We start from the raw sequence: 22096 nt of genomic DNA, 5'->3' as shown, positions 1-22096 counted from the left end.
GTGTGTGTGTGTGTGTGTGTGTGTGTGTGTGTGTGTATATGCCAGATTTTCTTTCTCCATTCATCTGTTAGTGAATATTTAGGTTGCTTCCATGTCTTGGCTATGGTAAATATTGCTGCAATGAACTTGGGGATGCAGATGCCTCTTCAACGTTGTGATTTTGTTTTCTTTGGATATATACCCAGAAGTGGAATTGTTGGATCATATGGCAGTTCCATTTTTAATTTGAGAGTGTGTATGGATTTATAATCACTGTATCTTCCTGTGGATTTTTTTCTTTTATCATTAAATGTTTCTTTTTATCTCCGGTAATACTTTTTGCCTTACTGTATACTTTGTTAGATATTAGTATAACTGTACTAGATTTCAAAACTTTTTAAAAGTTTTCCACCTTTTTCTGTATTTTCTTTCATAGTTGTTTAAAAATACTTTTCTACTAACTCCCATAATCTATATCCACTGGAGTCTGTTTTTAATTTTTTTTTGGTTTTCAGTCATATAGCTAGTCCTAGATCTTAGCATACCCAGTGCTTTTCTTTTTTTTCCCCAAATTGCCTGCCTGCCTGCCCGCCTGCCTGCCTTCCTTCCTTCCTCCTTTCACAGTTGTAGGTTCACAGCAAAATTCAAAGGAAGAAGGTATAGGGATTCTTTTACTTTCTGCCCCTATATATGTATGCAGACTACCCCATTATCAGTATCCAACTCTGCCACCCTCCCTTCCCCCGACCCCCCTCGCACTGAGGTAGTACATTTGTTACAGTGGATGAATCTATATTGTATTGATACATTGTTATTACCCCCAAACCATAGTTTACATTGGGGTTTACTCTTGGTCATACATATTTTATGGTTTTAGACATGTTTAATGACATGTATCTGCCATTCTACAGAATAGTTTCACAGCCCTAAAAACCTTCTGTGTTCCAAGTATTTCTCTCCCTTCCTCTCCCCTAACCTCTGGCAGCCACTGATCTTTTTACTGTGTCCACATTTTTGGATTTTCCAGAATGTCCTATAGTTGGAATCGTACATTATATAGTCTTTTCAGATTGGCTTCTTTTACTTAGTAATGTGTGTTTAAATTTCTTCTTAGTCTTTCCATGGCTTGTTAGCTCATTTGTTTATAGCACTGTATATAGTTCCATTGTTTGAATGTACCAGTTTTTTCATTTACTTACTGAAGGACATCTTGGTTACTTCCAAGTTTTGGCAATTATGAATAAAACTGCTATGAACACCTGTGTGCAGGAAGTTTTGTGTTTTTTTAAATCCACATTGGTAAATACCAGAGGCTTCTACCTTTTTTTTTAAAAAAAGTTTTTATTTAAATTCCAGTTAGTTAAGGGTGCCTGGGTGGCACAGTCAGTTAAGGGTCTGACTTTTGGATTTGGCTCAGGTTGTGATCTCAGGGTCCTGAGATTGAACCCTTTGAAGGGTTAAGATCATCTGTGTAAGATTATCTCTCCCTCTCTCCTGCCACTCCCCCATCCCCATGCATGTACAGGTGCACATTCTCTATCAAATCTTTTTTTAAAAAATGAATTCCATTTAGTATACAGTATAATATTAGTTTCAAGTATACAATAATGATTTAGTACTTTCATAGACTACTGTGTGCTCATCATAGCAAGTGTACTCCTTGATTCCCATTACCTATTTAACCTAATCCCACCTCCACCCCTCCAGTAACCATCAGTTTGTTCTCTATAGTTAAGAGTCTCTTTCTTGGTTTGCCTCTCTCTTTTTTAACCCTTTGCTTATTTGTTTGTTTCTTAAATTCCACATTTGAGTGAAATTGTACAGTATTTGTTTTTCTCTCTTATTTCACTTAGCATAATACTCTCTCGCTCATCTATATCATTGCAAATGGCAAGATTTTCTAAGCCTATAGTATTCCATTCTATATATGTACCATATCTTCCTTATCCATTCATCAGTTGATGGACACTTGGGCTTTTTCCATAATTTGGCTATTGTAGGTAATCCTGCTATAATCCTTGGAGTGCACCAAATCCCTTTGAATTGGTATTTTTGTATTCTTTGGGTAAAGACTTAGTATAATTGCTGGGTCGTAGGGTAGCTCTATTTTTAACTTTTTGAGGAACCTCTACACTGTTTTCCAGAGTGGCTGTACCAGCTTGCATTCCCACCAACAGTGTGAGAGGACTCCCCTTTCTCCATATTCTTGCCAACACCTGCTGTTTCTTGTGTTGTTGATTTTAGCTATTCTGAGAGTGTGAGGTGATAGCTCATTGTAGTTTTGATTTGTATTTCCTTGGTAGTGAGTGATGTTGAGCATCTTTTCATGTGAGTCTACTACTTTTTAATAGTAAGGAGTAAAGAGTTTTTATTTTCACAATTGAATCAATCGAAAATTGAATACTCTGTAACAACAAAAATGTAAAACCTGAACTCTCCTGGTCTCTGCTCTACAAGATGACTATTCTTTCTTTAAAAAAAAAAAAAAAAAAAAAAAAAGGAGCCCAAAAGACAGAAAACCTGAAAAACTGATAAAAGGGGAGAAAAGAGGAAACTGACCTAATTTCCAGGTATTTCGTTAATGCACCTTTCCTCACTGTCTCTTGCTGTCTGTTCTTTAGTATATGCCCTTATTCATTAAGGCTGCAGTGCTGTGCCTAATGATCTTTCAGCTAGAAATTGTGTATAAAAAAGTTTAGAGGTTCTAGGTGATATTTTCTTTTACAAAGGGTTTACTTTTTCCTTTGTTAAGAAATAGAGTAGGAGGGGCACCTGAGTGGCTCAGCGATTGAGTGTCTGCCTTCCTCCCAGGGCGTGATCCTGGAATCCCAGGATCCAGTCCCACATCAGGCTCTCTACATGGAGCCTGCTTCTCCCTCTGCCTATGTCTCTGCCTCTCTCTCTCTGTGTCTCTCATGAATAAATAAATAAAATCTTTTTAAAAAAATGGAGTAGGGACAGGTTGCTATAATCCTATTAAAGATTGAACTGGTTCAGGTTGGGCTATAGTTTTTGTAAGACTCCGTGTACTAATGATTGCTCCCCTCCCTTTCCTAAGTTATAACCCTTTAGAACTTTTACACAAGAGCTAGGTGTGTTCATTGGAATTTCTCCCTTGGTAGATCCTAAACTCTTACGTGTGTCTCTTCACAAGGCCAGTTTACCTCTCAGTTGGAGTCAGGGGTCCATTTTTGATAATGCTTCATCTGCCTCTTGTTTGTTTTGCTTTTAGGGGTAGCCTTCCAGGGGTTCCCACTGAAAGTTTGGGGATATTCACTGGGGCTTTTCCTGGTGGTGGGTTCTAAATCTTAATTAGTTTCTCCTCAGTATTATGAAATCTCTGAATATTCGTTGGCTTTTATTGGCTTTCTGCTTAGTTTTTTATCCTCATCACTTGCAGTTCAAGGATTTATCAAAAGTTTTGATGGAAAATTGCCTGAATATTAGAACAAGGTCTCTGGCCCTATGTTTCTACTAGATTTTGGCCCTTTAAAAGTCTGTTATTTTTATTTCCCTAGCCTCAAAGAAATGCTGCTCTGCTTTTTGTCTGTTTGTTCATTTTGGTTTGCCACTTAATAGCAGCTCTCTATCTGTGCCCTTTGCCCAAATCCTTCTTCTCTTGCCCTGTGACCAGAATTGGTAAATAAATTGGTAAATAAGCTGAGAGAAAAATGGCTTCTATTAGTACTGGCTTGTCTCTCCTCTGTTCCCCTTTTTCAGGACCTTGGTTCTTTAGGTCTTGGTTGCCTTAGTAATTCTTTGATGCCTTCAGGCTTTTTTTTTTTTTTTTTTTTCCCTTTGCATCAGGCTACTCTAGTACTTCTCAGTGAAAGTGTAGGTTTGTAGCGAGCTAGTCTAATTTAGCCAGAAATGGGTGTTATATATAACTTTAAATGTACTATTCTTGTGTTATTGAGGATTGGTTAATGTTTATTCATGTGATTAGGCGTTTTTTGATAAGTCGCCATTCCTAAATAGGATTGGGTAAGATAGAACTTTTAAATAAAATTTAGCATGACAAGAAGAGGGGAGACAGAAGACAAATAACGAATTGAGCAGTTTGGCTGAAAGTATGAAGATTTGTCTTGAGGCACCGACATCATGGACCTGCTTGGTCTTTGGATTTAAGGTGATAGAGAAAAATCATAACTTATTTTCAGATGCTTAAATGTTAAGATCTTAGTGTTTAGAGGATTTAGGATTGTAGGACAGACTTGGGAAGGCAAACTCTTTTCTGTGTGGTTGTGACATATTTGGAAGAATTCCAGTAATGAAAGTAGTTGAAGCATTGAGAATACAAACATGAGATTTGTGAATCATTCGTTTTCTCCCCCACATATTGAATGCCTATAATGTAAGGCAGTGGATATACATAGTTAAGACTTAAAATTCCTCAAGGAACTTAGAGGTGAGAACTAGATAGTGGGAGAGTCAGAATTTAAGTAGATGATCACAGTAGTACTTAATTCTAACTGTGATAAGTACTACAGAAGATAATTATAGGATTTCTTGGGAGCTGTTAGCAACAAAGGTATAAGCGAAATAGTGCAAGTATTAAAATACTTTATGGAATAAGCATTTTTTTAGGGACAAATAGAAAGTATTGAGTTTTGCGTTGGACACATTGTTCTGATGTGAGAGAAAAAGGAACAAATATCTAGCTTGGAGAATAGCCAAAAGGGAAGCCAAAAGGAAGATTATGAATGCCTCTATCATAGCACTGATCACTGAATGTTTATCTCTTCCTTAAACTAAGATTATTATACACAGGAACTTCCACTTACGAAGTTTCTGCTATATGCCACTGACTGCTATAGCCACTTTATATATTCTTAGTTACTTCTCAGAATAAATTTCAAGATACATATTTTTATGTTCAACTTTATATATAAAATGGTAGCCAACACTGGCTATATAACAGTCCTCAGGGATTCTGTGTGAATTATGCTGCCTGGAATTGTGCTGTGGGGAAGCTCTGATATGGAGTCTTCAATAAAGTTCCTTCAAATACTTGGAGATAGTTTTTATTAGTTTCACCCTCCCTGTGTGACTATCTCATCATGGATAAAATTGGCCATATGCAAAATTAACCCATCCTGAGAGAGAGTTTTGAAATCTGTTGCTTAGATTTGTGAAAAGATCAAAGTTTAATTATAGTGACGAGTATGCATGATTGAATTAGAATATAGCTGCTGTTACTGAGTCATTTGTTTCATTAGTCCTTACAATTGAGGACTGTGTTAGCAGAAGAGAAGTTGTTTGCATGGATTGTCAGAAGCCAGAGAATAAGATTTTGTCAGTATTTATTCAATGCTTTCTGGAGTAAGAAAATCTATCAATTTTATTTTTGTGATTTATTTATTAAATTAGGTCGTGTTGGTATTGGGTTTTAGAGCTAACACCAAGACTTGAATTGTGCTGTCTGCGTACTAGAATTGCTACCTTTTGAGCCCCTGCCTGAGCAACTGGCCAGCTTAATTTAAAATATCTCTTAAAATGACACAGACAGTGATTTGCATGACAAATCGATTTGAATGGATTGTCAGAATCTTAATGATTAGTAGGCCATGTCAGTATGTCTATATTTTCCTCATACCTAAATTCATATTTTTGTAGATTTACTATTGCATGGGTAAAATCTGATAATGAAAAATCTTTTTTTAAGGTAATGAAGACCTTGCTATGTTTTTAAATTACATATCTGACATATCTAATCAATTCTATAGGATGAGGCATTACAAAAAATTAGGAAAAAATAGAGTATCTAGAATATGATTGAGATCTTTTTTCTTTATTCACATACATTTTTTTAAATAGAAATGACATTGAGGATTAGTAACTGACCTTAAGTTTGATTGCTATTGGTGTAATTTCTGTACTTGTTTCAACTTGTATAAAAACAGCTAGCTGTCTGGAGGGTAAAAAGATGATGGTAAGACGAGTTGTGATTTTGGGAGTTACACAGTTCACAAAGGTAGAGTGATGCAAAAAGTTGTCTTGCTGGGTTTCTCTTCACTTCTACTGGTGTTGTTTTGCAGAATGACTCATTAAAAGGATAAGAATTAGCATCCTTGGGGTTTAACAGGATTTTCTGTTAAGATGTTAAGGACATTAAGAATGTCCTGGAGTTGAGAGCACTGAATACTTTATAAGTAGATTCATCTACATCCCACTTTACCTAGGATAATCCTAATTTATGCCTTTTATCCTGGACCTTTCAGTTTCAAAATTGTCTCAATTTGGAAGAAATGCATAGTCATCTTAAATACCTTCTGTTTATTTTAGTAATCACATAGCCATAGGTAATTCAGAGATTAAATTGTTCTAACAGGGGGAGTGTGATCTGATGGTTTTATTCTTTTATAAGACAGCATGTTTATCAATTAGAGTAAGTAGAATTCAACTATTAGGCCTTTTAAATATGTCTAGGGAAAGAGCGGAGTTTTATTAAATTTGTTGTGCTGTCGAAAGATTGTAGACATATATTGCGTTGGATATTTAATTAAGTACCTTATAATGGATAAGTACCTTATAATGGGCTTATTAATTGGTAGTATGTTCTATAATTTTTAATGCATATCAAAGATCTGTATGCCATATTGGAAGAAATGGAGATACTTGTTAAGATGAAATTAATTCCAGTAACCAGCCAAGAGCTTTAATTCTGGCTTATCAGCTGTGTGACCTTAGGCAAGTAATGTAACCCCTCTGAGCCACAGTTTCTTTATTTTTCAAATGAAACTAATACTTAATAATAAGGGTTAAAAAGAAACACATGTTATTTGATTCAAATAATGCCTTCTGCAAAGTAGGTATAAAGTTGAGTCACTAGTTCACCTAAAAATGTCAGACTATATATGAGTTTTACAGCTCTTAATGAGTGTTACGATTTAATTATAACTAGTAATGATAATTTTCATTCCATAATGCATAAGAACATAGATGTTAATAAGTATGATTTTCATTCTAAATTACCTTTATCATAGAGTGCTTTTTCCTCATATATATTCAAATCACTGAATAAGTGCGAATTACCTAATAGTGAAAAAATTATGTTTTTTCTACATTGGTAATATGTTTATAGTATGTAATTTAAACAATTTGCATTCAGTTTAAAAGTTGCATATGAATCAATAAATATGAACCATTGGGATAGCCGCTTCTCCATGGTCATATAACAAGCACATATAGCATTAATATATGTATAGAAGTTTAAACTTTTCATATTCTTTATAATAAAAGCTTATTTGGGAAGCAAAAATTTACCTAAAACTGACAGTTTTGAGAATGGTGAGGTCCCTTTGAAGACTTATTTATTTATTTTAGACAGAGAGTGTGCATATATCTGCAAGTGGGATGGGGGAGAGGCAGATGGGGGTGGGGGGATAGGAAGGGGATGGGGGAGAGAATTCTCAAGGAGACTCCAGGCTCTTCGATGGGGCTTGATCTCATGATACATGAGATCATGACCTGAGCCAAAACCAGGAGTTGGCTGCTCGACCAACTGAGCTGCGCCGCTCCCCTTGAAAGATGAAGTCCTTTTGGGCTACAGATGATTTAGGAAGGTTCTTAGAGGAGGTAGGTATTGGGATAAGCTTCAAAGGAATGTAGAGAGCCTTAAAAAGGAGGTAATAGTGGAAGTTAAGTTTGTAGTGATGGAAATGTGTAACTAACTCCTCTTTGGACTTAAGAGTAGATCACTTGCTCACATAAGAATTAATACCAGGGTCAGACTGAAAGATCTTAACCATGAGACTAAGGATTCTATATATGCAAGTGATGGGGACTCATTGGCTATTTTTGAGGAAGGGGTTGATATGATTTAAAAACAACTTAGGAAGATTGGGATGCAGGGTGGCACAATTGGTTAAGCACCTGACTCTTGGTTTTGGCCCATGTGATCTCAGGGTCTTGAGATCAAGCCCTGCCTTGGGCTGCATGCTCAATGGGGAGTTCGTTTGGGACTCTCAAATAAATAAATCTTAAAAAAAAAGAAAAAAGAGGACGTAGGAAGATTAATTTAGTCATGAAAGGCAGAATAGATTAATGTACAGAAGATACAAGAAATAAAGACACAGCCACACATGGCTGTGGTTACTATTTTGGACAGCGCAGGTAGAGACCCCTCTATCATAGAGAGTTCTGTTGGTCAGCTGCTCTAAGAGTGTTGTGCTTGTCTGCTTGGTCTTTGCTGGCTCATATTGGCCTAGGTTCTAGTCTGTAGGTAGGGAGAAGGAGAAGGGGCATGGGGAGAAGGCACAGTTTTGTTATAAATGATTCAAGAGATTCATATATCCCTACTGCTTACAGTTCATTGACCAAGATTTAGTAATATGCTGATATCCAAGGACAGCTAGAAGAAGGGTTATTAGCTGAGTGGAATGTAAACTGCTAAAATTTGGTTTGGAGGCAGGAATCCTATTCTCAAAAGGAAGGAGGTGAGAATAGGCAGCAGAGGACATTTGGCAATCTAGGTCACATGTACATGATCTACTCAAGGTATTAATAATTACAATAAGGTTTCTTCTTGTTCCTTATACAAAGTAGACAGGGAATCAATATGGGTAAAATGTTTAATTTTAAATGACTATGCTGAGATTAACCGATAATCTTAAACATCTTTTGCCACTTTTTTGAATTACGTCTTAAAGTTCAACAAAATTAACATATTTTGAGCAATGCCACTGTTGATCTCTAAAGTGTTATCTTTGTCTTAAACTATGTGGGAAGGTGACGATTTTTTGTGTGATTGCATAAAGACTAGAACTATTATTTATATTTATATCTTAGTTTATAGATGTTCAGTAATTTCTAATATTTGATGCTGAGCAGCAGTGTAAATTATGAAAAGTACTAGTTGGTGATTTGATTGTCTCTTCTTTCTCACAATCCCCTCTTACTTTCTGTGTGTATATTTATCATGATTGTAAACTATTTAAGTCTTACAATGAAGAGCAATTTTTTTCACACCATTTTGTATTCCTGCTCTGACTCTTTAAAGCAGATACTCTAAGATGTTCATGTTTACAGCTTTCATGTTTCTAAATAATATGCCTTTTTCAATATAACTTATCAGTATTAGAAATTCCAAACTGATTAACTACTGTAATAAAAAAGGATTTGGCTCATATACTACCTTTTCTTTCCCTTCTTCACTATTACTCTATTAGCTTTAAAATTTCTTAAACTTTTTTCATGTTTCTTCAATTAAAGATGTTATCTCTTACTCTCATTAGCAATTAGAAATTTTAGTGTTCCTAATCTTCCTCACATCTTTTCCCTTCTGCCTCTCAATTTTTGTCATCTCTACTTTTTAAAATGCTGTGGTCAAATATATTTACATTAGTTTCTGTAGCTATAATTAAGTCTTAGTTTTTGTCTATTGCTGGATTCTAAAAATTGTAATTAGTAAGCAGTTAAATTTGTAATGACTACATAAATACTTTTCACTGAAAAGCTAATGGTAGAGCAATTAGTTTTCGTCATAGCTTTATTGTTTATAACTTGGTTTAAAATTCCTTTATCCCTTTGGCTTCTTGTATTTTTAAAAAATATTTTTGTAATTTTGTCTTGTATATAAGTCATACCCTCTAGTCTACATATTCTACAGACTTTTCTTTTTTGCCTACTATCTCCTTTCTGGAGCCTTCTTTCTTCTAATTTGTTTTACCAGCCAGTGCTTTTCTAGCCACTTTTCATTTTTATAATATCTGTTGGAAATTTCTTTGTTGATGCTTAGTACTTCTTGTTCTTTTGGTTAACTGAGAGTTTATTTATAATTTTAAAAAATTCCTTTGCTTTTGTTTGGTGAATGAAGGAAATGCATGTGCTCGTCTCAACATCTTGAATCTGAACTGTCAATGTATTCAGAGTCTGATGTCCATATATCTAAACCTTAGAGTCCTATTGATGAAACATGTGATGAAGTCTCATGTGCTAAATTTTTGGAGGGAGGATCCGAGATATTTATAGACATAGCTATAGGAAAATAATGATTATATATATATAAAGTCATTGATATTTTAATGTAAATATGTTTTTCTAGAATAGTTTTACTTTCATTTGTTTTCTAAGACCCTAGGCTTTTCATAGTTTATGATACAAATTTCTTCTGTTGATAAAGATTATTTTGTTTTACTTTTTATTCTCCTCTTGAAGATATATATCTTCTTCAGATTTAGATCTATTTTTCATTACAACCATGGTTCCATAGCTATTGCCCAGCATTTCTTGAAATTGACCCATTTTACCATTATATCTGGCCAGTGACTAAATGGCATATAGTGATGTTAAAAGAAATGTTTCCTGGGTTAGGAGGCTAATGTTAGTTCTGAACTCTAATGGATCTCACCATCAGTCTGGGTGATAAGTTGTGCAATACTCTTAGGCTACTTTTTATCTTTACAAGAGAATAGTATTGTAAAAATGTCAAAAAATATCCACATGCCCAGTTCACTAGTAAATATACTGCTAAATTTGAACCTTTTTGGCAGTAGCTTATGCTACTCAAGGGACTGTATTTTTACAGAATGATGTATTTCAAAGGGTATTGGTTTCCGTTGTAGAAAATTCATGCATTTAGAGCAACTTAAAGCCAAAAACAGTTGTGCTGTGCTGTAGGTTTAAAATATTATTCATCTTGAATATGTGTCTAGGTTAAATGTCAGAAGCTATATATTGCATAGAAAGAAAATTTATTGTTAGCAGATTAGACTGTACCTGTGCTTATATAACATTTTCCATGGAGGATCAATTGAGTAGATGAACTAATATCAGCCAGATTTTTGTACACTAACATTATTGATAATAAAGGAGAGGTTCATTGAAGAGAAAAACAAATAAAGGAAGTATAAAAGTCTCATATTGTATGAAACTACAGAAATGGATCAAAGAGTTTGACAGGAAGTTTAATGTGTACATAAGTAGAGGCTGACAGCAACATGCTGTGTGTGCCAAAGGTTCCAGTGATGGAAAACCGAAACATAGTGCTCACTGACCACAGCATGAGCCTTGACACACATTGTAAATAATCCAGAGATCTATGACTGCATTAAGCACCAGGCTGGTGTATTAACGGCAGTAAATCTATAGCTGTATAAAGGGCTGGCATGCAGAAATTCCTCTGATTAATTTTTATAATGGATTCATAGGAATACAGCAAATATTTTCATTTTGAATCCTACCATCCTCGAACCTCCCCTCCCCCCACCTTTGTCCTCCTTAGTTTGATCATTTTTTATTTCCTTCTACTCACCAGACTTGTATACGTGGATACTTGTCTCAGTACTATCAAGTTAAAAGCTGAAGATGCTTCTGGTAGAAAGCATCTCATTACTCTCAAGTTGAAGACAAAGGTATGTGCTTATTAAACTATTATGGTCAGGAAATACTTTGTGAAATGAACTCTGAATGTATTCAATGTAAGATGTGCTAGTTGCTTCTAAAAAGATATCTGATACTTTAAAAAATTTATTTTGGAAAGCTCAAAAAATTCACTCACTAGGTTTCCAAAAGCCTAGAGATAATTTGTGTCACTCTTTTAGTGCAAATTTTTTCAAAACATACACTTCATAATAAAGAAATATTACAAATAAGATTCAGCAGTCTCAAAGTACCTTGCTGGTCATTTTTGTAATATTGTACAAAGAAAGTTTCTACTATTCCAAGTGAAGTTTCACTGAAGTCTCTTGTCTTCAAGTCTTGTTATGAATTACATTTGTAGTTCTTCCTCTGAGCATCAAACACTCTTCAAACACATCCATATGCATACCTTTTTATTCCTTGTTTGGGCTGAAATTTTACTTCTGTATTTTAAGAATTTGCAAAGGTTATACCTCCATTTATAGACACTTTACAGGCTAGTGATCTACAGTTACTAATTTTATTGGCACGAAACATAGCTGTTTTGTCTTTTAGTTCTAGATTGTGAATTTTGAAAAATAAGTAGAATAAGCATGTTCAGCATATTAACCATTTACTTAGTAATCACTAGGGACACATTAGAATTTGAGAAAACCAGGACATTTAAGTTTTTTTTGTTGTTCCTAAGAATCATCAATCAACTCTATTTCAGAAGATTGTAGTGATGAAAGATCAATTGTGTTGTCCGTTTTAAAAATGTGTCTGGCATTTAAGCTTTCCATGAGAGAAAATTAATATATAAAGCTGAACTGGGTGACACAGAAAAGTTGCTATCTTATGGTGCCTCTTTATCAGACAAGTTGAGAAATGACTCATTCTCTTTTTCTTACACACAGAATATTCATGTATAACTTTAAGATTTATGTGTGATAAGTGTTGAAAAAAATGGGGTAGAAATCTTACTTGTAAAAGAAGTTACTAGGGTATTTTTGTTAAAATGAAAAAAAATTTATTTGAGAGAGAGAGAAAGAGAGAAAACATGAGCAGAGAGGAGCAGAGGGAGAGGGAGAAGCTGAGCAAGGAGCCCAGTGTGGGCTCAATGCCAGGACCCTGGGATCATAACCTGAGCTGAAGGCAGACGCGTAACCAACTGAGCCATCCAGGCACCCAGTTTTTTAAAATTTTTAAAGGTGTGCTTTGTTCTTGTTTCTGTTTTTTTTTTTTTTTTTGATGGCTTTATTTTTATAAGCTTTACTTTTACAAAGGAGATTCTCTGTCTAGAGCTACATCTATAAATTTTATTATTAATTCCAGTTAATGGCAGTAGTAGTAGTATTGAGAGTAAGGACGTAGCTGCTTGTATGGCCCAACCTGTTTGCTTTTTCTTATACCATTTCAGGGTAGATAAGGTGACACTTAATATTTCCGTGAAGAAAGTTTTTAAATTTTTGCATCATTGATAGTTGTGAAGCACTATTATGGATGCCCTGGCAAGAGAAAAGAGGAAGCTTTATTTAAATTAGGAAGGAATTGAGAAAAAAAAAATGCATCAAAAAAAGACAAGGGATCCCTGGATGGCTCAGTGGTTTAGCGCCTGCCTTCAGCCCAGGGCGTGATCCTGTAGACCTGGGATCAAGTCCCACGTCAGGCTCCCTGCATGGATCCTGCTTCTCCCTCTGCCTGTGTCTCTGCCCCCCCCACCCCCGTATTCTCACGAATAAATAAATAAAATCTTAAAAAAAAAAGAGTGGAAATGAATGAATCTTATGTTGGTATGATTTATTAGAGTCTTTAATTGTCCATTTTGTTCAATTTTCATAGACCAAAGTTGTATTTTAGATATGGTAATTGCTTTCTTTAAGAGTATTTGGGTCCGGGATCCCTGGGTGGCGCAGCGGTTTGGCGCCTGCCTTTGGCCCAGGGCGCGATCCCGGAGACCCGAGATCGAATCCCACATCGGGCTCCCGGTGCATGGAGCCTGCTTCTCCCTCTGCCTGTGTCTCTGCCTCTCTCTCTCTCTCTCTCTCTGTGACTATCATAAATAAATAAATAAAAATTAAAAAAAAAAAAAGAAAAAAAGAGTATTTGGGTCTGGGATTGTCAGTTAAAAACAGTAATAGTTGAAGCTATATGTTAAGAATATATAGTGCAAAATCACAATTCAAACTAAATTTTAAAGGTCAAGCTGATTTTTAAATTTTTTTTTTTTAATTTTTTTATTTATGATAGTCACAGAGAGAGAGACAGAGAGAGAGGCAGAGACATAGGCAGGGGGAGAAGCAGGCTCCATGCACCGGGAGCCCGACGTGGGATTCGATCCCGGGTCTCCAGGATCGTGCCCTGGGCCAAAGGCAGGCGCTAAACCGCTGCGCCACCCAGGGATCCCTCAAGCTGATTTTTAAACCTTAATGCAGGCTTATTATTATAAATATACAAACCTTTATTTCTTTTATTTGATGTTTTTTGATATATAGTAAAGGAGCACATTTTTTTTTCTTGAATCCCTGTTCTCCCAATTTTGCCATTCCTCCTCACTGTCTCCAATCCTGAAAGAAAACATACCAATTTTAACAAAACACTTTATTAAAAGTGAATTTATAAGTAAAAAAATATAAGGGAAATAGTTGAATTTTGTCATTTTTTATAGGCGTATTTTTATGCAGTATTTATAATACATGCTGAACTATGGGATGGAACAATGATCTTTTCTTTAAAAAACAAGTAGACTAGGGCTTCTTTAGCTTTGGCAAATATCAGAACTACTTGAAAAACAAATCGTGGATCTGTTTCAGAGGCTCAGCACTCTGTGTCTGCTGGCCATTTTTATAATTTGCTGCAGTTTGTATGTAAATAAACTTTGAGGAAGTGTTACTGCATAGATGGTCCAATTATGGAAGAGGTTGGGTTAAGTATTCCTTAGAACAATATGCTATGGAATCTAAAAAATACTGTATATGACAAAAATATTTACTTAATACTATAATTGTTTTCTTTTATAGTTATTGATTTGATGGATTCAGGTGAGATTTGATAAACTGTATGTTGATTAAAAATAAACTTTTTGAATTAATATTCCTTTATGTGGAGCTTTCACTATTTTCAATCAGACTGCTAAAGTAAAACTTGGCCAGTTAGTCTCTGGTTTTATATATACCTATACAACTTACTATTGAAAACCACCTGAAAAAAAAAAAAAAAAGAAAACCACCTGGATTTTAATAGTTATTTTACAATATTAAAAAAAAATTAATAGTTATTTTACAATATTGCATTTAGGTATCTATGTTACAGTTTTACAATACAAATGATTCTGAAATATCTAGGGTGTTATTTCATAACTCATGTTTAATTATCTAGAAGTATATCAGTTTGCTTGTTAGGTTGTATACAGTTATAAAGTTTATTGTATAAACAAATTTGGGGGCGCTTGGGTGGCTCAGTCAGTTGGGTGTCAGTCTTTGGCTCTGGTCATGAATTCTGAGTTCTGAGATTGAGCCCTGCATCAGGCTCTCAGGGAGCCTGCTTCTCCTGTTCCCACTCCCCTGCTTGTGACTGCACTCTTTCTCTCTCTCTCTGTCAAATAAAGAAGTAAAATCTTAAAAAAGAAAAAAAAGCGAAATTGATCTTGAGCATAAATATAATAAACATATACAGTGTGTTTGCATTTAATTCATAATAGGTATACGGTAAAGCCACCTACAAATCAGTCTAATTTGTTATATACATACTTATATGTCTGCATAATTACACATAAAAATATGAAGATGTCATCATCTCAGGAATTACATTTGACTCATATATATGGGATCATATTAAATTTATTATAACCTGCTTTTTTGTTTAACTCTTTGTAGGTCTCTTTATCAGTATATGTGTATTATTTACTATACTGAATCCTATTTGAATGTAGGATCATATTCTCTTTTTTAAAATAATGTGCTGTTTGTACTAAATGTCTTCCAAAGTCTTGGATATTTTACTTTGTTCATCTGCTCTAAATACAGTAAATATTACCTTCATATTTTTACCTAGATTGATAATTTAAGTAAGAGTTGATGCTATTTATTGTCAATATGAGTAGGAGATAAAACGTAGCAACTCAAAATGAAAAGTATTCCATTTTTTGGCCCATGGATGTTTCAAGTGTGCATTATTATTTTTACAGAATCTTAACATGTTAGAGGGAAAAGAAACCTGATAACACTTTTAGTTGAATTCCATCAATTTTACATATCAAACAGTGAAGTTAAAATGACTTGTTCAAGATCACACAAGGTAGCCGAACTGGAAATCATAGAAAGTTAAGGTCTCTGCCTGCACTCATTTGAGATAATCACATGACTTGTTAAAGTGGCATAGAGATTGTTTCTGTTGTGATTATAGCAGTTACACTCTGAAGTACATCATCTGATAGTTTGAATTGTAATAGAGCTCCCTCAATCTCAGCTTGACCTTTCTCTTTTTTATTTTTCTTCGAATTGGAGCATTATTATATTTTTATATGACTTCCTGTGTATTTGCTTTTGTGTTACTAGTTCTGTTCTCCATATAACCATTAGTTGGAATATAGGTTGATAAGTTTCTTTTTATAAAACCACTTAGTATAACTATTTCTTTTCAAAATATTGACTTCAGACGGGCTGATGTTTGCTAAATACTAGTGATAATTTTTAGAACCCATTTGCTTATTCATTGAAGTAGTAAAAAATAAGAGGCTGAAGAAAGTGAAAGTCTAAAACTTATTTTAAACATTTTGTCAAATGGGAGTTTTCCCAAAACTAATCTTCTTTTAGTAAACTTTGCTTTTTAATGAAAAGAAATCAGTGTTCTTTAATTACATGTGACTTTCAAGAATCTAGAATTAAATTTTACAGCAGTTATGTTGTATAAGTCTCTAATAACAAAATTGATTTTAAGAAAAACTGCCTTTTGTCTTTCTTAACTTAGACACCTAATTCGTCCTTAATGACTATCACTTTTTGTGTGAAGCTATTGAATTAATTTTCTGTTAATCAACCATGAAAAGATTTTTCTTAAAACTATTATTTTTATTTTTCCTTAATAACCAGGAGACATTTCATTGTTTCTTTTTTTAAGTTACATTCTTGCTAAGAATAATTGCTTTATTGTGGAAAATACTTCTTTTAATTGATTGGTACTTTTTTGTACACTTCTTGGCTCTTTTAAGAGATGCTGCCTTTTTATGTAGTGACTGAGACTGAGATTAAATTTTAGGTTGAGGGATCCCTGGGTGGCGCAGCGGTTTGGCGCCTGCCTTTGGCCCAGGGCGCGATCCTGGAGACCCGGGATCGAATCCCACGTCGGGCTCCCGGTGCATGGAGCCTGCTTCTCCCTCTGCCTGTGTCTCTGCCTCTCTCTCTCTGTGTGTGACTATCATAAATAAATAAAAATTTAAAAAAAAAAAATAAATAAATAAATAAATTTTAGGTTGAAAGGAAATTAAATATCAACCAGTTTGATCTCTCATTTTAAAGATAAACTGAGATTCTGTGTGGTTCACCCCTCAGTTTACCGTTAGCAGCTGACCTGAAACTGGATTAATTCACTCTTCTTTACTCAAAGCCTGTTGCTTTGGCAACCCAAATCACCAAACTTTGTACTTCCTGAGCATAAGTTGACTATTAATCAGCTCTTGACATTTTCTATAATAGTAGAATCAAAATATTTCTATACATTTGCATTTATAATAAAACGTTTCCTATTCAGTTTTTCTAGAATACTTCATGTGAAATTGCCATACAGCAAAAATCACTTAATTTTATGCTTTTTCATAGTACCCTACAGAATCACCAGATTGTGTTGTGGATTTTCCTGTTTCATTTTCTGTTTCCTGGACACCACAGGTAAATTCTTAAATTTATTTTTAGTAGTTAAAAAGCATTTTCTATCATAATTGGTAATAGATTATAGCCAACATAGCCATTATAGTTTAGAAAGCCATATATATATATATATATATATATATATATATATATATATATATTATTTATTTATTTTGTAAGCATTTATTTATAAGCAGAACTTTCAGGGTGTTTTTTTTTTTTTTTTTTTTTTCATATTTCCTAGTAGGTAATGTCTACTTTTTCCCTCCCCTCACACATAAACACACCATTCAGTCTTTAGATGTTTATACCTCATATTAGATAAATATGAAGGTCTATTGACAGAAATTTTCCTTTGAATTTAAATTGTAAAGAACTCTATAAAGCAATAAGTGGAAGTTGGGTGAATTTTTCAGATTGCTAAAACTGTTAATATTAATGGCATAATATCAGAGAATCTTTTTCAGAGGAGAATGAGTTATACCTGAAAATACAAATCATTTACACACAGTTTTCATTGTTTTAAAGTGATTGTTCATAATTCATCCTTGAATATAGATAATATTTTTGTTTGGGCCTTTTGGAGCATTCATATTTTGTATAAAGAACATAGGAGAATCTTTCTCCTGCTTCTGTCAGTTTTAATTTCTCAAAAAGTTGATATCTAACAAGAAAATGAAATTAGAAGTACACCTTGTAAATGGTTACATTATGTAGATGGATGGTAGTATGATATCAATGGTACCAACATCAACATTATGTGTGTGTGATTTTTCAAGATCTGACAGACTGGTGGTTAGATTCAGGGAATAATCTAATGATGACAGACATGGTCCTTCTTTCACCAAGTAAATTGTGGCAATTGGATGCAAAATGGAAAGAACATTTTTGTTCTTGTGCAAAGAGGGGAAAAAATTCCTACTGACATTTTATAAATAATCTCTAGAGGTTGCCCATATTTTTTAAATAAAATTTTGATAGGATCAAGTAAAAATTTATGCCTAATATTTTAAGTATATACATATAGTAATTGTATATGAAGTTAGTTTTTAAAAATAGGATTTAAATAGTATCATGTAGGTTCAAATGTCATTTTAATTATCCCTATATATTAAAATTTATATTAATATTTTTTCTTTAAAAACAACTGTCTCCCTCCTTTCAATGGAAATTGAGAAAGCACAGCAAAATAAAGGAGAGGAAAAACCCTGTAATTTGCTTTTGGTATTTTAATATATGTTATAAATACTTAAGAAATACTGTGTTCATTTTTTTAAAAAAAGAAACCTTTCCTCTTTTTAAAATACACATTTTCTATTTGGCTTTCCTCTTTTTAAAATAAACATTTTCCTCTTTTAAATATAAATTCCCTATTAGACTCTAGAAACTTTTTGTTTTATGCGAGATTATGAGATAACCCTGTACCTAGATTGTATTATTCTTTCCAGATATGCTGTCTCTACATTAAATTTAATGTGTATCAGAACTGCAAGTCTAAGACTATATTTTTAATGAGTTTTTAGTGTTTTCAGTGTAGGTAACGCTGCAAGTTTTTCCCCAGTTTTAAATCTGTGAAAGAGTTTGCATCTCCACAAAAAGACTGTTTAGCACTTACCTTTATTCTGTCATTTAGCAAAATTATTTTGTGATTTCAATATGCTGGAAAATCTCTGAGGATAATTTCTTTCAAATTTTCTGTCCCTGTTTAATACCAGCTCAATGCTTTGCACATTTAAGCATGGGATGAGTTTTAGATTTAGTTAGGTCATACATTAAGTTTTCTGTTTTGTACTAGCTCCAAGAAAATAGAACTGATTAGTAATAATTGGAATGTCATAAATTCTTTTTTTTAAATTAAAGAATATACTAAAATTCTTAGTAAAGCACAGATAAAAATTTAGATAACCTTTTCATCCACAACTCAGATTTGAATTAATTTTTTGTCACATTTGTTTCATTTCTAGCTCTTATTTCTCTCTCAGGAATAAAATGTTACAGGAACAACTAAGACTTTATTTCTCTTTTCCCTTTCTTACTCTTTCTTTCCTTCTCTCCTTTTCTGGAGGTAACCACCTCTTTGAAACTGATGTGTGTGCTATCCTGCCTATTTTTCCTACATTTGTTCATGCCATATTCTAGAATATTGGTTGCCTGAATTTTTTTAGGCAGCACTGTTTCTGAGATTTATCCGTGATCTTTGCACATTTAGTATATTAAATGCTTTTTATAGTTCTATTATTTGACTCCGCCAGTTAATTTATCCAATGCCCTACTGATAAGGTTGTTCACAATTTAAGTTGTACTCTAGTGAACATCTATGTTTCCTTGTACACGTGTCAGTCTTTTAGTATGGCTTATGCTTAGAAATGAAAATGTTTGATTGAGGAGATTGTACCTCTTTGAGATTACTAAATATTGCCAAATTGCCTTCTCACATTGGTTGTATAAGTTTATATCCCTACCCAGTAATGCACGTGTATCTACTTTTCCAGATCCTTTCCAAGTCTTAGTCTGACCTTAATTCTTTACAAAAATTGAAATAATTATTGTTTTATTTATAATTGTTCTTATTTAGATTTTTTTCTTTATAAGGATTCCTTTTTAATTTGAATATTGTTACATAGGGTGTATCTTTGTAGCATAGTTTTATCTTTGTATGTAATCTATTTTGTCAGAAGTTTAATTTTCAGTATGGTCCTGTTTTATCAATTTCTTCTTGTGATTTCTGCTTTTTGTGTCTTGAATGAGAAAATCATTTTATCTTGTTCTGAAAAGATAGTTTCCTATCATTCTAAAAGTTATCTTTTTTCATATTTAAGTAGGAGATAGGAATCTTATTTACACTTGCCTACTTTATATATGCTCAGATAATCTGGCTGTGTCTATTTGTGTAGATCTGGGGGTGATTTCTGTTTTTCTTTTACATTTGCCATTAAAATTTAGAAAAGTTTCAAAATATATTATTTACTTACTAGTTTAGAGTCTGGCAGTACACCATAAGCATTTTGATAATACTACTAGTGAGTCTTTTAGACATAAGAGTATTGGCAATATTAGTTTATGTTTTAAAAGTAAGCAATATCAGACTACTTTGCTGTGTATGATCTGTTTTCATTGGTATGTTGGAAGCATTTCTGCTTGTGAGAGTTTTTTTTCTTAGCAATTTTTAAACAGTTGTGGTTCTTAAGCAAAATAAATGTAGTCTAACAGCAAACTTATATTTAAGATACTGTACATAAGTTCCAGATAATTGCTTAAAAAAAATCCTTGTCTGTTTTTGTTTTGTATATTTCCTCTTTGGATTCAGTGTTTCTGGACTTTAAACTTGGAAGATCTTTATTTTCCTTTCTTTTTTTGTGAAATAATAGGCATGGCTTTGTGGCATCCATATTAAAAATGGGTAATTTTCCTTATGGTCCCTGTCTTCCTGCTGGGTTGATAATGTTTTGATGTATTTTTCTTTTGCTCTGATGAGAGGTCTGCTGCTGCTGCTCTGACATATTCATTTGGATGAATAATTATAACTTGCACAATGTCAAGCTGAAGATGGTAGGGTTTTGTGCGTCATGACAAGCCTAGTAGCCAGTGCAGGTGTCTCACAGCATGATCAGCAACAGCCAGTGTATTCTGGCTCAGAGGAGACATTTAGAGTAGTAAGAAATCAGCACCAAGGGCAAGGCTGCTGCTACTACTGCTGCCGTGATCTGTGCCAAAGAAACACAAAGTGCTTCTCAAAGACAAGTGACTACATACCTCTTTTCAGATATTTACTTTGCTTACCCAATAAATTTTCTTTTATAGATTTAGCATAAAATGTAAGAACATCTCATTTTTATCTTATCTTTTTTATCTTCTAGCATCACAGATCCTCCATGTATCTTTAACAACCTGCTACCTTTTGGACTTTTACATATGGATCATATATGTGAATTTTGTTGACTAATGATACCAGAAAATACTCTAATGTAAGATTTTAAGTGCTCTGATACTGGGGTATGTAAGAACAAAATTAATTTATTCTAGGTCACTGACCAACCCTAAATAGTTGTTAATTGGGGTTCCTAGGGGGTGCAGTCAAAGTGTCTGACTTGGCTTCAGCTCAGGTCATGATCTCAGGGTCTTGGGATCGAGCCCTGTGTCAGGTCCTGCACTCAGCGTGGAGTCTGCTTAGGAAAAACTCTCCCTCTGCCCTTCATGCCTTGCTCTCTTTGGTATGCACATGCACTCTTTTTCTCTCTCAGGTAAATAAATCTTTAAAAAAAATATTGCTGTTCTACATGTAAATGTGCCATTAAGTGCAGGTTTGGTAAAGTATCCTTGCCATGGCAGTTGGAATTTTCAGATTTGGTATAATATAAAAAGCAGTGGTCTTTATATATATATATTTTTTTTTCTTTTTATCATAGAAATCTCCTATTCTTAGAATAATGCCGTGAATACAAGAACAGTAAAATTAATAATGAAGCCTCTGGCTGATAAGCTGATGGTGAATGAAGAATTCATGATTAAAGGAAACAGTCCTATTACATAGCAGGGAGCATGATCCATTAGTTAGAGCAGCAGACTAGCAGTTGGGTATCTTAGGTTCTGTTTACAGTTCAGTCATTGACTTAATTGTATAATTTCAAACAAGTTGTGTGACTGCCCTTTGCCTCAGTTCATATGTGTATGGAAATAATGAACTTTTTCTTTTTTTATGGAGATGTTAAGAAAAATAAATTTGATTTAAAATAAACAGTGTCGGGGGGGGGTGGAAGAACCCTCAAAATCCACTCTAAGGATCCTGTGGAACTTCTTTTTGACCCAATCCTAGATTATCTTTTGTTTCATTTATCTCTTTGCTATCTTTGTTGGAGAACTCCTAGTACTAGACTTTTTTGTTCATTCTTAAGTTGGTTAATTAAATATGCTTT

At 33.8% G+C, this 22096-nt stretch overlaps 1 protein-coding gene across 9 annotated transcripts in view; it reads left to right on the top strand.

Moving 5' to 3' along the window:
• Window positions 1–22096, top strand: part of FANCL (FA complementation group L) — a 370306-nt gene that overhangs the window by 287375 nt on the left and 60835 nt on the right. For all 9 annotated transcript variants that reach the window (XM_025467798.3, XM_025467824.3, XM_049115550.1 and 6 more), the window contains 2 exons: window positions 11237–11333; window positions 17136–17204. In XM_025467798.3, the coding sequence (XP_025323583.1) occupies window positions 11237–11333; window positions 17136–17204 (166 nt within the window). The remainder of the gene's footprint in view (window positions 1–11236; window positions 11334–17135; window positions 17205–22096) is intronic.

Source organism: Canis lupus, chromosome 10, assembly GCF_003254725.2.
Source record: "Canis lupus dingo isolate Sandy chromosome 10, ASM325472v2, whole genome shotgun sequence".
Lineage (NCBI taxonomy): Eukaryota > Metazoa > Chordata > Mammalia > Carnivora > Canidae > Canis > Canis lupus.
Note: the sequence above shows the minus strand (reverse complement) of the source record. Positions and strands in the feature narration are given on the sequence as shown.